At 36.7% G+C, this 19,037-nt stretch overlaps 1 protein-coding gene across 1 annotated transcript in view; it reads left to right on the forward strand.

Annotated features, from left to right (window-relative positions):
* Positions 1–16,450, forward strand: part of LOC105521031 (target of Nesh-SH3) — a 117,180-nt gene extending 100,730 nt beyond the window's left edge. The window contains exons 5-9 of the mRNA XM_011955049.1: positions 4,639–4,820; positions 5,361–5,413; positions 14,668–14,716; positions 15,676–15,747; positions 16,317–16,450. Of these exons, the coding sequence (XP_011810439.1) occupies positions 4,639–4,820; positions 5,361–5,413; positions 14,668–14,716; positions 15,676–15,747; positions 16,317–16,450 (490 nt within the window). The remainder of the gene's footprint in view (positions 1–4,638; positions 4,821–5,360; positions 5,414–14,667; positions 14,717–15,675; positions 15,748–16,316) is intronic.
* Positions 16,451–19,037: the final 2,587 nt, after the last annotated feature.

Here is a 19,037-nt window from a genome sequence, read left to right on the forward strand (position 1 = left end):
GGAAATAGTTGACCAGTTTGAAAATTATCACGAGTCCAAAGATACTAAGGACCTAAACTGGGGCTCACATGCTACCTTGGAATAGAGGAGAGGCAAGTGCAAGAGAATTCATGTAAGAAAACATACTTGAACTTGACAAGTGATTGGACATGAAGGGAGAAAGGACTCTGAGGTCACCAGAAATGGGGATCACAAGAGAAACAGATTTGGGAAAGAAAATGAAGAGTAGATTTTAAGTTATGAAATTCATGGAGGATTAAGTAATTTGATCATAAGGTTTTACTATAATAAAGAGGTCAGCCACCAGATTGCAAAGAAATATAGACATTTTTGAGTGGTAAGAAAGTGGGAGAAGACATATTAAGAAATTTCATGTTAAAATATAGTGGCAGGTTTAAGAGAAAAGTACTAGTTTTAATGTTGTTGGGGTAGAATGAAAGATATTTAAACAGCTTTTAGACTTGGGAAGTCCGTAAAGAATCAAGAGAAAGGTTGGAGATCTAGTGGAATAAGGAAGTGGAATACAGTTGTGGAGAAGCTTATCTTTGAGAAGATGAGAATGCTTTTCCCCTGAAATCAAGAGTGGGACAAGGAGAGAATAATGTGGAAGAGAGACCCTTTAGAGGAGGGGGATGAGGGCAGGATTTTTCTCAGTAGTTACAGTCTCAGTAAAGCAAGAAGCAACACTGACAAAGGCAGTGTCAGGAAGGGTTCTTTGACATGAAGAGTCAAAACTGTGGGAAATAGATGTGTTAGGAAATGTAAAAGTAGTTAATCACGTAGAAATAAAAGCATTCCTGAGGCAAGTATGGAACACCCAAAAGATAGTCAACCACGTACATTAAGCTGGGGTAGTTAGTAGAAGGACTAAGCTTGGTTTGGTGTTCAGTTTCTCCACTTCGTGTAATTCACTACCAGTTACATCATCAATTCAGTGTATGGGGTTTCTACTTCTGTCTCAGGTACTTAATTAGAATAGAATATCCAATATGTTGCTGGAATAAGTTTTTAGAAACAGGATCTAAAAGATAGTGGAGTCCAGTCCCCCCCTCTAAGAAATTGATGCTTAAGAGGGTGGGGAGATGCCCCCTTCCAAGGTCATGCTGCTAGTTTGCAGCTGACTAAAATCCTAGTGAAGCTGCTACCTGCACTTCTGCTACATTTTGAGGAGCTGTGGATTTTCCAATGTTATAACAACAATCACCGGCTGCATTGAGACTATTCAGGTGGCCCAAGCACGGAATAATGCCAATTGAACCAAATGCTACTTTCAACAGTTTCTTACCTCTTAATTAGGATATGAGATGCTCTTGTTCTTAAAATCCAAATTGCTGGAGACAGACTTTCTAGAAGTCTAGTCTGATGACACTCATAGACTACTACCTGTATTTTTAATAAACTTGTTGCCTCTCTGTGCACTTGTGCTCAGTTTTAATCATTCACAGAAAAAGGGTCAACTAACCTTTGAGAGAAGACTGTGACTGTATGTTATGGTAAATCTACATTAAAACAAAAACTAAAAAGCCTTCAATAATGTGAAATGCTGATTACTTTTGTTTTTCTTCCATTCTGGATCATTGTATCCGTCTTTTTCCATCTCTTTTGTCTAATGGCACAGTTGAATGAGTGCAGTGCAGTACAAAAGGCATTAGATTAGGAGTCAGAAATTGGCATTTGCCTGGTTCTGTCACTGATTATCAGGGCTTAGACATGTCTTGGGCTCTCTTTTGCTTGTGTGATAATTCTTTCTCTGCTCAGAGTTTATTGTATGGAAAACTGAAATAGGTAAATAAAAATCGTAAGCCCTGTGCAAACATATAATGCAGAAATTTATTGTGTTTGGCTTCAATTTGCATTGGTTCTGTAGGAATGGTGCGTTATGCAATGATGTGTTGCAAAATATAATTGTAGACCTAATGGCTTAAATCAGTATGTCTTGGGAATTGAATAATTGGTTACTTAAAGATATTATATTCTAACTTTTAAATGACCCTTTGAGCACCACATATTCATTCCACAAATATCAATGGAGCATCTACTATGTACTAGGTTATAAAGAACTGTTTATTATCATAAGACCTATATTTTGTTTTAAAATCAATGAATATTTACTTCACTGCTTTAAGTATAGTGAAGTGGCATAATCTCTCTGCTTGAAAAAAAAAATGATAGTGCTATAAAACAAAATTGGAATTCGCCTATAATATACAAGTATCAACTGAGATGGTGTCGTAAAGGACAAACCTAACTAGGAGAAGAAGGGCAAAATGCCTAAGCCTTTATTTTCCTGAAAAACTTGGTTTAAGAGGGTATTTGAAGCGCTTTGTGATCACAGTGGAAAAGATTTACGCTCTGGATTTTTAAAACATGGTGAAGTTTAGGTTTTTTTTGTTTTTTTTTTTTTTAAAGAACATTTCTGTCTCATTTTATTCATAAGAAGGTTATGGGAGATCAAGTTGACTGCAAAGCCTTAAATCTGACCTTCGGTAGTTCTGTTAGCAACGGGACCCCTGCATCATGAAAGCAATTAAGTCCTCAGAAATGTATCTACTAGAGATGCGTAATTTTGGTGGCCCATCTGGTCTGATTTTAGCTTCTCAACATTTCTCTAAGAGCCAGGACAGGGGAAAAAAACAACAAAAATTTCATGCAGCATACTTGTCAAGAAACGCATTTCATAAATCACTGATATTTTGACTCACAGGATACCAAGAATTTCTATTGCATTCTGTTACAATTCAATAATATAACATTTGTTTCCAGTAGCAGTTAGTGTTTTGGCTGGAACAACCTCCTTCGCTCATTCTGTTTTCTGCTACTTTGGAATGGGGGAATGGAGCCCTGAGACAGCTTTCACTAGAAAGGAGCAAGCTAATCAAAGATCGCAAGCCTTTCAGTGGTTTGTGCCTAGTGAGAAAGTAGACTGAATATACAAATGCATCTCCTCTCTCTCGATCTATTTATTAAACTACAAACACCCTGCTGATTTCATGAGCATACTACCTGTACACCAGACCCCCAAATTGGAAGAGCCCAAATTTGGTTTAAAGCTCTGCTGTCACTTTCTTAAGATTCTTGGTAACTTTTGAACACAGAGTCTGCATGTTCATTTCGTATTGAGCCCCACAAATTAGGTAGCCAGTTTTGATACTCATCTCTACATACTGGGATTGTTCTGGATCACCAAGAGCTTAGGCTTGAGACTTAGAGAATGTCCAATAAATGTTTTCAGAATGAGCAAAATTCCTGATTTTTTAAAGCTTTAAATAAAAGCAAGTAACCTTAATCTTACTCCATTTGATTTAGCTGATGTGAGGAGTGGAGGAAAGGTACTACACTTTTGAGGAAAATTTTAAGATATAAGAATGACCCAAAAATAGTTTACCCATGCCTGTGTTTCCATCATCATAACATGGCAGCTACTATTTTATTCTGTTAACTTAGTGTTCATTTATTTAAAAATAAAAAGCAGATGAAGTTTACCTATTGACCCCACCTCAAGTCCTGCTCACTGAGAGTTAAAGTACTATCATAAATGTTGTATCCTTCAAGTATTTGTTATCCCTTTACAGTGCCAGGAATAATATTTGGTAACATATTTCATATGTCTTAATATTTATGTAAGTGATAGGAAACTATATGCAGCAATCTGTAATTTGTAGTTTTTATTTGATATTTTGTTTGTAAAATCTATCCACGTTGATACATGTCGTTCTCCCATTCATTATCATTACTGTATATAGTAGTATACTGTACTTGATCTGCTACCCCACTTACAGAGGCTGTTTAAAGTAGAGCCAGAGGAGTCTTTCTTTGTATTTCGATTCTGCCACTGCCACTGGTCCAAGTCAGTAGGTGGGTGATATTGGACAAGTTAAGTGAATGTTCTGAAACTCCATTTTCACATTTGTAAAATGAGATTAATAATTTCTACCAGTTAAGATGTTTTCATGACAATTAAACCAGGTAATGTATGTAAAACCTACATTCAAAAAATAGTGGTAGAGATTATTGTACACATACACATGTGTATATTTATGTATATATGAGTGTTATGAAGTCCTAAGTAAATACATAACAGTGATATTGAATTGGCATTGTTTAACTTTTTTTATTGTACTCTTGGCTATTGGTCTTCTTTTTTATAATAAAAACAGCTCAACCTTAAAATGCAGTACTGAGTACATCTTAGTCTTAGGTTCTTTTTTTACAAAATTGAATGATATTACCTCTAACATATCCTCCACGGATGAAAAAGCTTAAATTCATACAACTATGAAACTACCATATTATTTATAAAATGGCACCTACGTTCCACTCTATGTATAATTGGAAAACAATAGTGTTTTCCAACTTTCATCTTGCAAAGCAACAAATAGTAGAAGGAGAATTCTGGAATTCCATCAGGCCAAAACTGTGCTGCTGCAAAGACCCCAACTTGCAATGAGAAGTTAAAAACCTAAGCACACATTGAGCTTATTTTTTTCATGTTCTCTGCAATTTTTTAAAAAATTGGAAGAGAAGCCAATATTAAATAGTATCCCAAGTTGGTTGAAATCTGTGATGAAGTAAGAAACTTGAAATAACATTCTGAATCCCCCTGTGATTTTAAAGCATGATATCCTGGCTATTCAACAGATTTTATACAATTCGCTATCGAGAAAAGGATAAAGAAAAGAAGTGGATTTTTCAAATCTGTCCAGCCACTGAAACAATTGTGGAAAATCTAAAGCCAAACACGGTTTATGAATTTGGAGTGAAAGACAATGTGGAAGGTGGAATTTGGAGTAAGATTTTCAATCACAAGACTGTTGTTGGAAGTAAGTACCTAGAAATGTTTGTTTCAGTAAGCTTTTATAATTTTGTCTTAGTTACCTAATTTTTAATTATGTTATTCATTGTATAATATGAAATAAGATAATTCCTAAGCTCTAGTATTTACGAAAATATAGAAGCAAACAGGATATATTGAGCATTGATATTTCAGAATCTTTTGTTGTAAGTGATTTATAAAATAAGTAATAAAGATTGATGTCGTTGGCTATTGTATTATAGTAGTTTAAAATCAATCCCTGACCTGCAAACACCAACCGAACCAGAAAAACAATAACATGTACCAGTGTTCAGAATGGAAAGCTAGACCAGTAGAGGTGCCCAAAGAAAGACTTTCGGGAACCTTGAGCTTTCTTCCAGTCATCCCGTCATTAAAACTTCATAGGCATCAGTGTTTAAAATTATAGCAATTAAAATTATACATCCAGGTTAGAGGATGAGTTGAAATTGTCTTGATAATGATCAGCTAGAGTTGACTTAGGAGCCAGGAGAATAGAAATAATGTCATTTTTCCCTTGTCTCATCAGGTAAAAAAGTAAATGGGAAAATCCAAAGTACCTATGACCAAGACCACACAGTGGTATGTAACAGTTTATTTTCACAAATGTTTTTTAAAAAAAATTATATCTGCATTGTTAAGGAAATCATCTTATTAAAAGGTACTGAAATTAGATTGACTAGCTATGAAACAGTGGATAAAGTACTTAGTTTTAGGAATTAGTTTCTTTTTCTTAATACTAAGTAAAAGCATGATTTCAAATCATCTCTGATTTGTTTGAAGTTCTAAAATTCTGAAATTCAATGTAGCTTATTCTAGTGTTTCAGTATTCTGGGTATTTCAAGGTTATACATATTATCTTCTGTCAATTGCTTTTTAACATAATGTTTCAAGAGCAAATTGATACATGCTTTATGTACATTACTACAGCTTAAACCTTTCCTTTCTATTTTCTATCGTACCCTACTTAAAGGAGCCACTCTTTTTCACAATGACGGACCAACAAGTTTGATTTTGTAAAATGCCCAGGCTTTGTTCAGTTCAGACAATGTTTGTGTTTTATGAACCAGGCATTTCCCCATGAATCGAAAAACATCCTTTTCTCTCTCACTGCAGCCACTTGGTTTCTCATGCTCTCTTTCCTTCCACTTTTCAAAATCTATTCTCAGGAAGCATCATGTCAAGTATACACCCCACCTGGGATGACTGTAAGTCGCTGTTAGAGCCACCACAGACATGTTCGCATTTCAAATCTCATACCCAGTGATTAGTTTGGTGCCAAAATAATTGCAGCTTTTGCCATTAAGAGTAACAAAGGACAGACAGAGGAGGCACTTCAGTGAGAGGAAGGGAATTTGATGCTGGCTTTGGTCCCTAGATATTGGAAGTATCCTACAGTCAAATGAACATGCGAAGACTATTTGTGGGTGGAATTTTGCTCTCTGAGATGTGTGCTTGAGGTGTGCGGCCGAATATCTTTTTATGTCTAATTAAGTAGTCCACAGAATAGCCCCATGGATCATATGGCCCAGTCTGGAAAAAAAAAAATAGTAGTATATAATTCACTGGGATTAAAAACAAAAACAGAAGATTGGTTTTGGTGACAGAAAAGAGTCTTAGATAAAGTAGAACTGACTAAAAGTCTGCCTGAGGTAAAGGTTGTTTATATGGTTTGAAATGGCAGAAAAGTGTGTTCATTGTGAAATTATTAAATAATAATTATGAGATTTTTATAATTGCTAGGAAAATATTTTGATGTATTTCAGATATTAATACAAAAAAGAGATTGCAGGTAAATTCCTAGGCCTATTTTTTTCTCTCTCTTTTTTTTTAACTTGTCTGTTTAGTTGGTTTTTTGTTTTTAGGTTTTGCTGCTTTTCAAATTGTCTAATACTTAAATATTTAGAATATTAAGTGGGAAAAGAAGCATTAACAAGGTTACCTATAACAAAACTACCTCTATATGGGTAGTATAAAACCATTAATAGTCTGGCAAAACTTTAGAGCATCTTTTGTTTTCTAAGCATGTTTTCATTACAAATTAAAATCGTACTATATTTGCAATTTTCTATCTTGCTGTTTTCACTTGGTCAAAATATGTTATGAACATACTTCATGTCATCAAATGCTCTTCATAAACATAATTTTAATTGCTGTGTGCTGTATCATAAACACATGATTATTAAGTTTCCAATTTGTAGGCATTTAAGTTATTTCTAATTGTTTTTAAATTGTAGGTGATGTTATAGTGAGCACTTACGTTTATGAACACTTGTGATAAAGCTTTGTTCACAGTGCTGATCATTTCCTTAAAATAGATACTTAGAAGAGGAATTAACAATTCAGAGTTTTAACATTTTTAAGCCTTCCTAGGACTATGGGCAGATTTCTTTCCTGAAAAGTGGTACCAATTTATAAACTTGGCAGCAATGTATCAGTTTATGTTGCTATAGTACCCTGATTGCCAACTTTATATATTTTCATCACTAGATTTTTGGCTAATGTAATAGCTTATAATCGTTACCTTAATTTTTATTTCTCCAATTGCTGATGAAGCAGTAGTTTCTTCACTTGTTTATTAGCCAGTTGTATTTTCCATTTAATGACGTTCTCTTGCAGTTCTTTGTTTGTTGCGTGTTTCATGGGTTCTTTTTAGAACTATATAGTATAAGACTGTACACATTAAGGAAACATTGACCTGTTGATGATACTATCTAGAAATATTTTTCTCACGTTTGTTATTGCTTAAGTTTGCTCATAGACATTTTTGAAATAGACAACTCGTGAAATCTCCTTAACCAAATATTATTAGACTTTTCCATTGCGATATCCTCAATTGCATTATATTTTAGAAAGACCCTCCCTTTCTAGAGAGCAAATATTCCTCCCCTTTCTTTTAGTTTTGTAAGTGGTTTGATTTTATAATAATTCTGTGAACTTTATTTAACTATGGTATATAGGAAGGTTCTGTATTGTTTAGGCTGCGTATTTTTCCCCCAAATAACCAACTGGCTTAGTACTGTGTATTTATGTGTTGAATTGTGCCTCTCCCTAAGGTCCCTTCATCTTTGTCTCTTAAATCCAGTCAACACTGTGTAGGAAAGGTAGATCTGCTGTACCTCACAGGCAAAACAGTGGGATAGAACTGCTCTTTCATCCTCTTCTAGAACAATCCTCATTCTTTGTTGTGAACGGTTTCCTAGGAAGCATACATTGTCTCCTTCCCTCTTGGCTGTCACGCTTAACCTTTCATGTGACTCCATGATATCATTTCTTTCAGTCCCTCTTTTCAGCTATCATATCCCAGTAATTTGTATTTGTCTTGGCAGGATATTTCATTTAGGATGAGTTACTCAGCAAGATTGGGAAAGATGATTGACGTTTTACTCTCAGGGGATTTAATTTTTTTCCCTCAGTATAAGCAGCCATGATAGGAAGGGCTAGGAAGCAACTTCCTTCCTCCATGACACAGAGCCAGGCATTTTATCACTTCAAGCTGTGAGGTGGAGCACCCTGACTGCAGCCAGCTCTGATGAGTTTAAAATTCTTCGTTGTTTCCAAAGGAAAAACCAAATTCATTGAAAAGATATTTTAAGCCTTCTTTGAGAAGCTTTATTATTTCCTTCTGGACAACAACAAATATATATGTATGTGAACTTACATCTCTGCTCTCAGGTAGCTCTGGGACATGGAGAAGTTATAACAGAACTGCATGGAGAACTTTGACCATCTTATGTGACCACATAGAATTGATTCTGAAAACTGGTTTGATACTTTAGACGTACATTTTAGTCCAAAGAAGTCTGTACCCAATTATTCACCCATTTCTTCTCTGAGACCTATCTTAGAAGGCTATTTCAAGAGATACGAAATTAATTTCACATGTTTGCCTTCTGGATTTCAAGCAAAAACACACATTGAAAACTTTTTTTATTCATATGAACATGGTTACACCTGAAACCTTAGAAGCAGCAAAAACTCTTGAACACCTTTCAATAAGAGGTATTCAGAATGGAAAAAAAAATTTGAACTTTAGGCTATACATTTTAAAGATAAATAAATTTTAGGCCCAAAATCTGAATATAAAATACAACCCATCCTATCCTTCTGGTTACGCTATATATTGTAATTCATGTATCTAGACGTGTGTTCCGCTGGCAGGCAAGCCCCAGTACAGTTGTGCCCGGAACATATAGCAGGGAATCTCTTCTGGTTGGCTAGTGCCTTTGTCCCACCAATTGGTAAATGTTTTCAATATTGCTCCTACCTATACCTCTAGAAAAATCAGAGAAAGGGCATGTGCAGAAACAAAACTGTGATTCTTTCTATATAAAATAAATCGGCCGGGCGCGGTGGCTCAAGCCTGTAATCCCAGCACTTTGGGAGGCCGAGACGGGCGGATCACGAGGTCAGGAGATCGAGACCATCCTGGCTAACACGGTGAAACCCTGTCTCTACTAAAAATACAAAAAAAACTAGCCAGGCGAGGTGGCGGGCGCCTGTAGTCCCAGCTACTCGGGAGGCTGAGGCAGGAGAATGGCGTAAACCCGGGAGGCGGAGCTTGCAGTGAGCTGAGATCCGGCCACTGCACTCCAGCTCGGGTGACAGAGCAAGACTCTGTCTCAAAAAATAAATAAATAAATAAATAAATAAAATCACTTGAGATCCATATGATTGAGGAAGAAAAAGATACATTTATCATGAGGCTTGTGCTATTTTTTTTTTTTTTTTCCATTTAGAGCATGTAGGACACTCATTTTGTTTGTTTGTTTGTTTTTTAAGGTAAAACCTAATGTTTACTGTTAGGTTTTATTATTTTAAAAAATAATGATGGCTAATATTTTCAAACCTTTTCTATATTTTTAAAAAATGTGTTACTTAACTAGCTAAACAAAATCAATATTTGAAGTAGCACTTAACAGATTTTTAAAAGCAAATTTAATTATTTAAATCTTCCTAGGATCAGTGTTCTCCAAAAATATGACATGTATTTTTATCTTTTTTATTTTCCATCAGAGACCCACCCATATTTTAAGAACTCCACAGTTATCACCCAAAAGAGAAGTGGTACCAATTGTTAACATGTAACAATTATCAAATGATTGATGTGAACCAAGAGATTACCTTTGTGGTCCCCAGCCACACTTTATGACTGTGTACAGTGAATGTATGAGGCATCCTTCCATCCTTAGCAATCCTTGTCTTAAGCAGAAACTTGAAAAACTTACATGTAGGCAAACTATTAACAAATCATCAGAGGTTAAGTGTCTGATTCCTCCTCAGTTGACCAGAAATTTGAAGGCTTTTGAAAGTAGGACATTAGATTCACTTTTAGCCAGATGTTAGATTGAATCAGTATGTTTTGTAACTTTCATTAGAACATCCTAAAAATGAATTAAAACCAGAATCTAATATGCCCGAGTTCTCATGTGGTTTGACTCTTGAGTCATTGAAATTTGACTTTGAGCCACTCTTTTAGCCACTACCCAAATGGACAGCTCCTCTTTATCTCAGGGCCTGAAAATAATGTTAAACCTACAATAATAATAATCTGATGCCATGAAAATGTCAAATGGACAAACCTACAAAAAATAACATCCTTAGTTATCACTAACTTTATTACAGCTAATTTTCAATATACTATCAGGAGGAAGTTAGTGTAACGCAGGGTGAGGCGTAAGGTCCTTGTCATGTGTGGTGGTAGCAGCGGCTACTGCTGCTGCTGCATGTATTTCTAAAGAAGCACACGCTTTCCCTAGTCATGGCGGGAAAGCATGCTGCATTCGTCTCCAGGGCATCACCCTTCACACTCGAGTAGTCTCTCCTCATTGAGTGTCACCAACTGCCTGCTTCGCCGCAGTGTCCCAGAAAATCAGTAAAAATAAATGATCTTAACCAGACTTCTGCTCAAGGCATGGCCCAACCTGTGTTTCTAATGCACAGGATATCTAGAAATGAGAAAAAAAAAATCTATTATAGGGCAAGAAAGAAATATGCTTACTTCCTGGCATTTAGTAAACATTGAAAGACGAGAACTATGGAAGGAAGAAGCAGTGGAGGTTTGCAGCAAGAATAGGGGAATCAGCAAGCTGTAGAGAAAAGAGAGCCAGCAAGGGAATGCCTAAGAAGGAAAATCACTGCCAGAGCGGTGTCTGAGGACAGCAGTATTGTGCTGAGGCCACGCCAGCCAAAACAGTATGGAAGCCTGTGGGGCTGTCACTGCCTCCTTCCCATTTCCAGGCCCCACACTGTCTACACCTGTGACTCTGATATACATTAATAGTTGTTAGTAATAACAAGCCTAGAAAAAGTAAGGAAAGGACAGCAAGGAAATGTTTTTTTTTTAAAACATTGTACATAAAACAGTTCTATCAAAATCGGATTGTAATTGGTTAAACACTGTATCTTGGAAATTATCACAGTACTTCATTTTGCAGTGAGTGTGGTTAACAAACTTTTCCCTGCCCTTTTATTTGATAAGAAGACATAGGAGGGGATTCACATTGTGAATTTCCAAATGGAAATTGTAGAGGTGTTGGCAGAGACGTGTTGAGCCACAGGACTTTCCCGATGCCCTTTAAAAAACTACCTGTAGAGATGCAGCTGTTTGCTCATTAGTACAGTCCTTGTGTCTCTTTGGATTGTGGATTAAGCAGGAGAGCATTTCTAGGCCTAGAAAAAAAAATTGCATTCTGCAGCTAAATGATTTTTTAATTTTTGGCAGCACATATTGTACATATGTTCTTGTCACTTCAACTGAACACTGGAGTAAGAACTCAGAACAGAAACGTTGTTCCATTCATGTGAATAGCAGAATATTTTCCATTTGTCCTTGTCAAAAAATTGTTTGTTCAAAACAAATCATTACAACAAGGAAAATTAAACTGGTATAATGCAATTCAGTCAGCACAGCAACATGTAGGCTTTTCTGCTCTAATGTGTTAAGTATCTTGGAAAAACTTCGTGTTCAACAAAACGTGCACTAAGGGACAGGGCAAATAGAGGACAGGCCATTCAAATGCCTCTAGCTGCAGCCACAGCCCGAACAAAAATGGTAATTGGTACATAGAAAAATAATGTGGCTGTCCTGCCCGGCAGCTTCCGTGTAGTTGAAGGTTGCCACGCCAAGCATTTAAAAGTCTCAGAAGTGTCAAACTCATAGAAGCAGAGAATAGAATGGTGGTTACCAGGGGGTGAGGGGAAAGGGGGCAGTGAGGAGATATTGGCAAAGGGTAGGAAGTTTCAGTTAGACAGGAGGAGTAAGCTTTAGAGTACTATTGCACGGCAGGGTGACTATAGTTACTACTGATGTATAGTTCCAAATTGCTAAAGATAAATTTCAAATGCCTCGCCAGAAAAAATTGACCGGTAAAAGTGAGGAGGTGGATATGGTAATTCGCTTGGTTTAATCATCCTGCCTTGTGCACTTAGATGAGAACATCACATTGTACCCCAGAAATAGATACAATTATGAAGAAAGAAATGATCCTAAAAATCGCAAACAATACAAGTTGTTTTAACATGGACAAATAAAAATTCTCAGAGGAGTTAGAGGCTATATGCTGGCAACGCTTTTGCTGGAGCAGGGCAGGTGAGAACTAGGCAGTGCAGGCAGAGGAGCTGCTGGGGCTTAAGGTGGGCTCATGAGTGAGTGCAGAGTGCCAAGGGTGGGCCTAGCTTTTCTCCCCTGGAGAAGGGTTTCTGTGCAAGTGCTCACATTTAATTTTTTTTATAATAAAGCCAGAAGCGATCCTCCTGCCCATGTAACTGCAAAGCTGAGAGTTTGATATTTTTTATCCCCCGCTGAAAGTTATACTTATCTTCCTACTATTTCTCTCCTATTGCCGAGAAAGAGTATGTCTAAATTATATTTGCATCATTCCTCTAGTTATCGATAGTGTATGAGCTCAGTTGCCATACAGAAGCATATGTGGTAGCTAAACAGATTGTTAATTAAAATAACTTTTTCTGATTATAAACGTAATTTGCCCTTATTAGAAATTTGGCAAATATAGAAAGGTACACAATATGAAATTAATGTTGGCTTGCAAGAAATCACTGTTTTAAAGAAACAGTGATTTATTTCCCTCTGGCCTCTTTTCTATACACATATTTATTAAATTGGGTGATACTGTGGATGCAAATTTGTATCCTTGGTACTTATTTATATTCTGCATTTTTCCATTTTGTTAAATACAAGTCAAATTTTTGAACTATCATTGAATAAAATCTCTATGTTTGGATAATAAATTTATTTTAAATTATGATAGTAAACACTGTCTTTGATTAATTCCTTAGACTGGGTTGCTAAGGAGGAAATCATTGAGTCAATGCATGCAAACACCCCTCTTAAAAAATAATCTGATGATAGTAAACTTTTATTTGTTGTGATTTTTTAAAACATAAGAACCTTAATATAAGAAAAATAGCCAACGGTAAGCTTGGCGTATTGTCCCTTCTTTATCAGGGGTATATCACTTATGAAAATGGTAGTATGTCAAAAAGTATATTTTGCTCACTACTAGGTGTTTGCCCTTGTACGGGATTTGGTAATCAGGTAAACACCTACCTGGTAAGCAGCTCATATTCAGCACCTCCTTGATGATCAGCAGGTCTAGTATATGCCATACCGCCATACCTGGGTCATGTATACAGGCTAAACCAAGTATCAAAAAGTGGACATCAATCTTGCCCTTTCAACTCAACTCTAATTCTCCTGTATACAATTTTCTGCCTTTATCCTCACCTGCGCTGTGTCCCTCTAGTCTGTCTTATCCTTGGCCTCATGATTATGTCTAGCAATGACTCTGCTTTAAAGTCTACACCCATCCCTAGTTCAGGCTCCTTTATGACATCAGAACCTCCTGTGGGACTTCTAAGGTAATTTGGGTGAAGAGAGGAAGCAGAGTCCTCTGGGATACATCCTTCTGATTCCGAGGTCCCTTGTGTATAAACACGTGCGGAATGGTTGAAAGTACAGGCCGTAGATTAAGAAATGTCTGGATTGGAGTCCTTGCTCTGCTTTCTTGAGCAATAAGTGCTTGGTGTTGGGAGCTCATGGTGGTTGTGGTAGCTGTAGTAACAGCAGCAGCAGCAGCAATTGGGTACACTCAAACAATTGATCTTGATTGGTTTTCGAAGATAATAGGTAGCTTAGCATCTTTTTAAGAGGAACTGTAAAAGCAATTTGGTGGTGTCATATCTCAAATGTAATGAAAATAAACTAATATTCAATACAGAAGATTTGGTTTCTTTCCATTGCAGTTTCTAAGTAAAGTGAACTGATGAGAGTTCTGAAGAAATTGCTTCTGTCAAACCTTGGGATATTTATGAGGGAAACCAAGTGAATCCAATAAAGTAGAGGCAGATGGATGTACTAACAATCTAACCAGCAACTTTTTTTAAGATGGAGTCTCGCTGCTGTCACGCAGGCTGGAGTGCAATGGCACGATCTCAGCTCATTGCAACCTCCGCCTCCCAGATTCCATCAATTCTCCTGCCTCAGCCTCCTGAGTAGCTGAGGTTACAGGTGCCTGCCACCATGCCCAGCTTTTTTTTTTTTTTTTTTGTATTTTTAGTAGAGATGGGGGTTTCACCATGTTGGCCAGGCTGGTCTGGAACTCCTGACCTCAGGTGATCCACCCCGCCTTGGCCTCCCAAAGTGCTGGGATTACAGGCATGAGCCACCGCGCCCCACCACCAGCAACTATTAAACCAGTGTCACAGGAGACTTCATTGAAGACAACAAAGGGCTACTTCCAGTTCTCTGATATGTTTTAAAGAACAGAAAGTGATTTACAGTGACTGAAAAGCTGACTTCCTTCTTCTCTTTTTAGCCAGCGTATGTCCCAAGGAAGCTAATCCCAATAACAATCATCAAGCAAGGTAATTTGTCTGTTCTGGAAATGTGTTTAGAGCAATCTTTAATATACTTTTAGCTAAGGTAATCAAACATGGCACAAATTTTCTCAAATTTTTTATTGATTTTTGTTTTTTTAGAAAAAATTCAAAGAAAATATAATGGTCTAGTAAATTGGAAGTTAATGGATAATTTTGGCTCTTTTACCAATATGCCAAGCCTTGTCTGTCACACTGGTCAGACAACTAAGGACAAAGCAACCACCACAAGTATTACATTTTTTAAAACAAGTCAAATATGTGGTGCTTTGCCCAGGATTAAGTTGTCATACCCGAAGAAATCCCTTGATAGGATATTTTCATTAATAAAAATGAAAGCTGATTTAGTGGTCACTTTAAGGAAAGTAAAGACGTCCAGGTTTCCAGAATTATAATGCCATTTCACTTCAGCATCTGATTGTTTTTGTTGTGGCTTCTGGTTTTTCAAATTATTAAAATCATTATTTCCAGAAAGTTTATTGGTAGAAGGGACAGAGCCCTTAAAAAAATAGTTCTTCATTTTCAGAAAACACGACATCCCAAGTGTATTCTCAAAACAGAGTCAGTGTTGATATTACTCAAAGACTCTGCTTTGAGAAAATAAGTTTTCTAAACTTTTATTGCTGGATCATCACCTCATTTTGTGCTAGTACTGATTGATTTGGGGAAAAGGAAGGCTTCAAAGAATAGAGTTAGGAAGAAAATTTTCCAGTAATTAGAAAGGAACACCTTATGATAGAATAATAACCTTTCATTAGTTAAAGGCACAGGTGTTAAGGTAAGGTATGACTTCCAACCCTTCTGTTGGCTACATAGTCAGCCCACTGAGTTGCTTTGTATTAATAAAGTTAGATCAAGGCTTTTCCAGCGCAGATGACTTCACATTACTAGCTTCTTACTGCCTCGTATTTCGCACCCCCTCACACAGTCTATTTGTATTTCAACAGTGATTCAGAATGTTACTCACAAGGATTCAACTAAATCCCCAGAAAAAGCTCCCTTGGGAGGAGTGATACTAGGTGAGTGGATCTTGAAATCTAGGCCTAGATTCAGCAAATCGGGCTATCTTTTGAGAATAGGGCTTTTCTGGAGTTTTGCAGTGTGAGTAGTTCTGTTTAATTGATGTGGTTCACTTCCTTTCACTGTTTAGCATCCTGGCTGGTGTCCATTCCAGGAGACCAAGCCACACTATCTTTCTCATGGTGTGTTAAAGAGATAGCTCTAGCACAGGTGCAGTGGGAATGATGGCACCTGTCCTACCTGCCCCACAGAGTGGACCGAACTGCTCTTTTAAAAATCATTATTATTGATAATGATCATTGTTCACCACACATCTTAAGCAGCCATTTTACAATTTTGAGTCTATGGATTAAAAGCCAGAGGATTTTAGTAGTTTGGTTAAATACGAAAAACATTCTATTTAAAATGTATGGTCATATTTTTTCCAATGCTTTAAAGTTTGGGTTAAAATTTACTAAGCAAAATAAGTGCTACACTTCATAGTTTGTAGTATCTGATGTGCTGAGCTTCATTTTATGTCATGATGCACTTTCTTCCCCTTATCTTATTTACGTCTATTTCCTTGCAGTCCATCTTATTATTCCAGGTCTTAATGAAACTACTGTAAAACTTCCTGCATCCCTAATGTTTGAGATTTCAGATGCACTCAAGACACAATTAGGTAAGCAGAAAAGTTTTGTATTTAAACTTTGCAATGACTGAGAACTAGCACGATATTCTTAGTAGATCCAAAGAGTCTCGCAAATGAGCTCTTTGAGGATCTAAAAGTAAAAAAGTAGAGGTAAGGAGGTTGGAGTGTTGGAGGTACTCATTATAAATAACATTCCATAAGAAAATAATTATTTTATATGTACATATTTATATAAGGTATATTTATATGTATGAAATAGGAGTGAATGTTTATGAAATTCTTCAAAATATAAACATGTATAATTTTCTAATAAAGTAATTCTAAATTATACTTACTATAATATTAAGGGGCGACTAGGTATTTTCAATGAGAATTGATGTGAAATTCAGATTCATTAGAATTATTATTTACTTGAGATTGATATTGCTTCCTATTTCTAGAAAGAACCGGTTATGAGTTCAGTGTTTAAAAAACCTTAAAACATAACAGTAAAAGAAAAAAACAGAAAATCCACTTAAAAAGGGGCCAGGGAATAAATGTGGAGGTCACTGGGCTGAGTTGGTTGCTGCATTTGAGTATCAAATTAGGCTCTGAATTGTCTCTTAGCAGAGAATCTCAACCTTGATCAAACATCAGGAGCACCTGGAGGACTTAACACCAAGACTGCTGCCACCCCACTCCCCCCCCACCCACCTCCAGAATTACTGATTCAGTAGGTCCAGAATTTGCATTTCTGACAAGTTTCCAGGTGATACTGACACTGCTGGTATAGGAACCACACTTTGAGAACTACCCCTCCAATGTCTCTAGAGAATGCCTTGGGCTGTTAATAAATTTGGAAGAAATAGTGCAGTAGAAATTGAACAAGCCTTAAGAATACAGAATGTATTCCCTGAGCTAGACACTGGCTATGAACTTTAACGTTTAATATATGATTGAATCCAGCACATTGTATGGATAAAGAAACGGAGTCCCAAGCCCCTGTTTGGCAACATTCATTCAACAAATACTATGTGTTACCCTATGTCAGAACCACAAAGTGCTGGGGACTATGATGGTGAATTACCCAGACACGGCACCTGCTCATACTGGGACCTCAGATAAGGCACTTACTTTCTCCTCCCTTACTGGGGGCCTTACCTGTCCCCTTCTGTTGATACTTCTTTTTTGGCTTTGAGAGAGAGAGAAGAAATGATAAATAAGATATAACCCGAATTTAATTCAATAAAATACCGTGAACCATGACAATAGGCTGGGGTCCTAGGTGGGCAGATGCTCTGGTCAGGCCAGGACTTGGTGTGATCTCTCTGTTATCAAGAGTATGTATCCACTGGGAACAAGCCCTTGATGTTCCTGACAAGTAGCTGCTGGTACAGTGCGGATCCCACAAGCCAATAACTCATTTCCTTTTTCCCCCTTTCCCTCCCTGCCCTGGAGATTTATTGGGGGAAAAAAGACATCATATCTAGTGAGGTATCAAATGTTGATGTATTTTTCTTGTTTCCAATTTTCTTTAGGGAATAGGGCCATGTAGAAATGTTTAGAAGGTTTGTCCACATAATGTCAAGCTACTTAATTTTTTTTAAAAACCTGAAAAGAAATTGGTATCTCTTCATGTGGTTTGCAAATATCCAGACGTTTAACTTTGCATAAATAGTGTTACCTGAAAGTTTAAGTTAACTTTTTTCATTTTTTGCTTGTCTGATCTGAGGCAATCCAGTTATAAGTTTGGAAAAATTTCCAAAACTTATGGTTCAACATCTTAGTAAGATATGAAAATATTTGCCAATATATCTTTGTGATTTTGTGCATTCCTTATATTTTTATTTTAAAATAGTCATATCTAGTAGTCCTAGAGTGAGTTACTTCCCAGAAAACAGGTAAGTAACTCTGGACTTCATTTTCTTAATTTGTACATCAGACTTGATCACCTCCCTTAACTATAAAACCCTGTGACCCAACCCTACATCATGTAAATGTGATGCTGCCAGGATGCTTCCAAATTAAGTTCCCTCAGTGAATCTGTGTTTGGAAGAGTTAAAGCTTGGGACTCTTGCATTCTCCTGTTCTCTGCCCAGATACTGTATCTTTTGTAATCTCTTATTGATTTGGTCCCTAATGTGTCCATCAAAACTACAGAAAGCAAGATTTGTGAAGGAGACAGAAAATGAGCAGGGGTGTTTCTCAGACCATTGCTGTCAGTTTTGAACAGGAAGGTGTCATGGTCTGTTACTCAGTGCTTAGTCTTGAGTGATGTTTCCTAACCTTTTAAAAAACTGTTTTAAAGTCTTACATGCTACCATAATACCAGTTTAGCATTTTTGCTTTCTTTAAGGAATTAAAGTGAATTTTTGTCTTGTGATTTGTTTTTAGTTTTGCTTTTCTGATATGATTCACTAAAAGTCCAGAATTAAGTATGATTTTACTACAGAAAATTAAATGCAAATAGTAAAATGCAAGTAATTAAAACTATGAAAATAGTAAATATGTTTTTAAACTTGGCTTTTGAGGGAAATGCCTATCTTAAATTGAATACATGGGGCAAGATGGGGTGGTTCATGCCTGTAACCCCAGCACTTGGGGAGGCTGAAGCCAGGGAATCGTTTGAGACTTAGCAATGCAAGACAAGCATAGGTAATCTAGCAAGACCCCATCTTT

The sequence above is a fragment of the Colobus angolensis genome, unplaced genomic scaffold (genome assembly GCF_000951035.1).
Source record: "Colobus angolensis palliatus isolate OR3802 unplaced genomic scaffold, Cang.pa_1.0 Scaffold393, whole genome shotgun sequence".
Classification (NCBI taxonomy): domain Eukaryota; kingdom Metazoa; phylum Chordata; class Mammalia; order Primates; family Cercopithecidae; genus Colobus; species Colobus angolensis.